Source organism: Tasmannia lanceolata, unplaced genomic scaffold (assembly GCF_043159265.1).
Source record: "Tasmannia lanceolata isolate RefF3 unplaced genomic scaffold, GAP_Taslan_0.1 ptg000007l, whole genome shotgun sequence".
NCBI classification, from domain to species: domain Eukaryota; kingdom Viridiplantae; phylum Streptophyta; class Magnoliopsida; order Canellales; family Winteraceae; genus Tasmannia; species Tasmannia lanceolata.
This window is the reverse complement of record NW_027518684.1, coordinates 22,190,242-22,194,252: the sequence shown is the minus strand read 5'-3', so window position 1 is coordinate 22,194,252 and position 4,011 is coordinate 22,190,242. Positions and strand designations below refer to the sequence as shown.

The 4,011-nt window shown below is 41.9% G+C and overlaps 1 protein-coding gene across 1 annotated transcript; it reads right to left on the bottom strand.

Moving 5' to 3' along the window:
* Positions 1 to 1,473: 1,473 nt before the first annotated feature.
* Positions 1,474 to 3,802, bottom strand: LOC143882281 (cytochrome P450 71A1-like). Its single transcript, XM_077385796.1, has 2 exons — positions 2,837 to 3,802; positions 1,474 to 2,197 (listed from the first exon to the last, which is right to left on the bottom strand). The coding sequence occupies exons 1-2, from the start codon at positions 3,749 to 3,751 to the stop codon at positions 1,589 to 1,591; spliced, it is 1,524 nt and encodes a 507-aa protein (XP_077241911.1). The 5' UTR covers positions 3,752 to 3,802; the 3' UTR covers positions 1,474 to 1,588.
* Between the last annotated feature and the right edge of the window lie 209 nt (positions 3,803 to 4,011).

Genomic DNA, 4,011 nt, shown 5'->3' with positions numbered 1-4,011 from the left:
GCAACGGCATCACTTTACGTTGCCCCCTATTAGCCCTTCTCACGTAAGTCAGAAGGATTTTTAAGGAGGCTCGGACACCTACCGAACATCCCTGAAGGATGGAACAACATGATGAAGAAGAAGGCAAAGGTATGGAGGAAAATGATGGAAACGGAGTCTTACGAATTATCCCCGGAACTAGAAGATCATTTCGAGATCTTGTCACTTCGGCTGGAGGTGGCTGCTCTAGCATGCGGCAGACCATCTGCTAAATGCCCTGACGCTAGCAAATCTGTGTGTGTTTGTTTGTGTGTGTGTGTGTGAGACACACACAGAGAGAGAGAGAGAGAGAGAGAGAGAGAGAGAGAGAGAGAGAGACCTCTTAGTATGGCTGTTATAGTCTGCATTTTTCCTTTCTCAGTTCTTCTAACATGACACTTATAGGGCGGTTAAGGTGCTATATAACTGTAGAGCGTACAGTAACTTGATAGCTTAAGAATTATGCCAATGCGTAATGGAATAAAACCATTATTTATAAAATGGGCTGCGTCCTGAACTCATGATAACAGTTATTATTGATTTTAGAAAAATGAGTGTTATTTCACATACAAATATTATTAAAACTAAAATGCTAATTTAATGAAAACATGACTTAAACTCTATGAATATGCTAACAAATCCTACCTCATTCTGATATCTATATTCCTTCTGAGCTGCCCCAGCAATACATTTGCAGCCCTTTTTGCATTGTGATTTGGATCTGGATCAAATCCTTGGATTTCCACATCAGCGACTGACAGTGAAGAAAATCATATTTCCAAATATGCTATGGAAATAAGTAATTGGAAATCCACAGATCTGGCAATTTCCTTCACTCTCTTTGCTCCTCAACCTCTCCACTCCATTAGGAAGTACCCTCTGCCCTCTTTGTCTCCCTCAACATGAGCTGGCAAATCTATTCAATTTGTATTCAAAACTCAATTCCAAATCCAAATACAAATATGAGGTATCCAAGCAGGCCCTAAATGCTAACTTTAGACCTAAGCAACTAATAGGAGTTCATCTAAAGCAACTTAAATAATACGAAAAACATGGCTAAAAACTCCGACGATCAATCATACAAGATTTGATGCCTAAAAAGTAGGCCACAAGTAAGATGACAAAACTAATAGTTGAAGAATGGGGAATTTATTCCACGTCGAACATTCTTCATGGTTTTCCTCCCCATCAAGTTGAGATCAATAGATCTGTCCCACATATTGACTTTCAGGGGGGGTTTAATTTGCAACCCTGCAAAAGTGATTCGTTGAATATTTCATGGAATGTTTATGGGGTTAGTTGTGAGAGAGGGGATGGTGAGGGAGAGACATGAGAGTGTGTGGGGGTCATCAACTCCAATGTCCTCACTAGGGTAAAAATAAGATTTATTTTTACCTTAAAGCCTATCCAGACTTGGGATAGGGCAGGTCTACTTTTTTTCATCCAATCTAGGTATTTTTATTATCAAAGCAAAAATATTTATTCCAAACAAGGTTTTTTTTTAACTACATATATTTTACAAAAAGAAAGGACAATATCTGCAGTAAATATAGAGATAGGTGTTGCCATCTTAAGGAAAGTGACATATTGGAACAAGATGAAGATCACAATTTCTATGGACTGTAAGCCCAGCAGCTTCAGTCATGTCCAGGCCTTTCTTTTCAGCATCAGGCAACTCCCAATCAAACCAATATAAGAGATTAGCAAGAACAAGTTCGATGGTTGAAATTGCAAATGAAATTCCAGGGCAACCCCTCCGCCCCACCCCAAAAGGTATCAGCTCAAAATCTTTCCCTTTGAAATCGATGGGACTGTTCATAAACCTCTCTGGGCAAAACTCTTCAGCATTATCCCACGAATCAGGGTCCCTTCCAATTGCCCATGCATTGATCATAACCCTTGTTTTTGGAGGGATACGATAACCTTGTAATTCAGTAGCTGAGATTGTCTCTCGTGGAACTAACAATGGAGCAGCAGGATGTAATCTTAGAGTCTCTTTTATTATCGACTTTAAGTAATCCATTCCTCGAATATCTTCCTCTTGCACCATTGATTTTTTGCAATCCACTCTCCGTACCTCTTCTTGGGCTTTCTTCATAACTGTGGGGTCCCTAGCAAGCTCTGTCATTATCCAATCCATGGTTGTTGCGATTGTTTCAGTTCCACCAGCAAGCATATCCTAGGGCAATGAAAAAAAAAGCATTAGTGATTTACTTGGCACATCCCGACCCAATTGTGTGAATATTGTCCGGTTCTGAGACCTCTACCCTCCCCGTTTGGTTTTCCAGTAGTACTAATTAATCGTGCCTGACTCACTCCACTGGGGCCTCCCCTTGGAGATATTGAAAACGCGTCTACACAGGGAGAAGAAAGTTCACATATATAGACTAGGAACTTTCTCTCCCTTCCGATGTGGGATCTTACAATCCACCCCTTAGGGTCCAACGTCCACGCTGGCACACCGTACTGTGGGAGGTGTGGGAGGTATGGCTCTGATTCCATTTTGTCACGCCCCAACCTCACGGTGTAAATATTGTCCTATTCTGGGTTTTTCCACCCTTCCTGGTTTTTTTTTCGAGCCGCACTAACCATGCACGACCAACTCTGTGGGGTCCGGCCCTTAGAGTTGCTGAAAACGCGTCTACACAGGGAGAAGGAGAGTTCACATCTATTGCCCAGGAACTTTCTCTCCCTTTCTGATGTGGGATCCTACATTTCTACATCATTAATTTTAATACCCATGAATAATCGTTTTGTACACATGTGCATGAGAGAGAGAGAGAGAGAGAGAGAGAGAGAGAGAGAGAGAGAGAGAGACCAAGATAACTGCTTTGAGACTATCTTTGCTGAGGGGGATGTCTTGGAGGTTGGATTCCTTTTGCACATGGAGCATAACATCAACAAAATCCTTATCAATACTCTGCTCATGTCTTTCAGGATTGAGATGCTCCTCGATCACTTGATCAAGTAAAGAATCAAGGCCTCTGAAAGTTTTCTTGGTCCTTGCATCCAATCCAGTGAGGATGTCGATCCATCCAAGAGAAGGGAAATAGTCACCCATGTGAAAAAGTCCCAAGATGACCCCTAATTCCCTTATCAGTCCAGCATATCTATTCTCCCCATGACTTCCACACTTCTTACCAAAAGCAACTCTTGAAATCATGTCGTTTGTGAGAGAGAGGAACAACTCACTTATATTAATGGACGCCCCCCTCGCCGGCGAGCAAGAGTGCGAGATCATCTGGATTATCTTACAGACTTCGTCTTCCCTAACTTGTTGGAATAATTGCACCCTTTTCACACTTAAGAGTTCGACTACACAAATTTTCCTGGCTACCCTCCAATATTCACCGTAAGATGAGAACACCACATCATTGCTGCCATAGAAGAGCTTATTGGCGGCCACGGTGGGGGCCCTCCCTGAGAAAGCAGTATCATGGGTTTTCACAATCTCATGAACAAGTTTGGCCGATGAAACTACTAGAGTAGGAATTTGACCCAAATGTAAGAGCATTAAGGGGCCATGTTTCTTAGATAGACTTCGGAGTGAGCGGTGAGGCAGCGAGCCAAGCTGGTGAAGGTTCCCAATAATAGGAAGCTTGAATGGAGAAGGTGGTAAATTGGGTTTATCAGCCCAAACACTGCTGAACCTTTTGAAAAGAAAGAGGAAACAGAAGGGAAGCAACAAGAGAAAAGAAATTGCCAAGGAGGAGTGGGCAAGTAGTAGAGCCATTTCCTAAACTTTGAGAATGTTTTCTTGCTTGCAATGGATGTTAATAAACCAGGGTCTAGTTGAATTTATAACCATTTAGGGCATCAATCATTTTTCTCTAAATAATGAGTAGCAAGGCCCACCACTCGAATGGGCACAAAACACCTTACGTAGGATCTATATATTTTGTTAAAGGAACGTGATGTAGTCACCCCTTCTTTTTAACTTGGGACAGCCCCTTCTTGTGTATTTACGACTACTCTTTTACACTAGAGCCTAGT

Excerpts from the sequence above, each read along its gene's own strand:
- LOC143882281 (XM_077385796.1), bottom strand. The coding sequence starts at position 3,751 with ATGGCTCTACTACTTGCCCACTCCTCCTTGGCAATTTCTTTTCTCTTG. Across the intron at positions 2,198-2,836 it reads GTCTCAAAGCAGTTATCTTG|GATATGCTTGCTGGTGGAAC; the intron begins GTCTCTCTCTCT and ends TCATTGCCCTAG.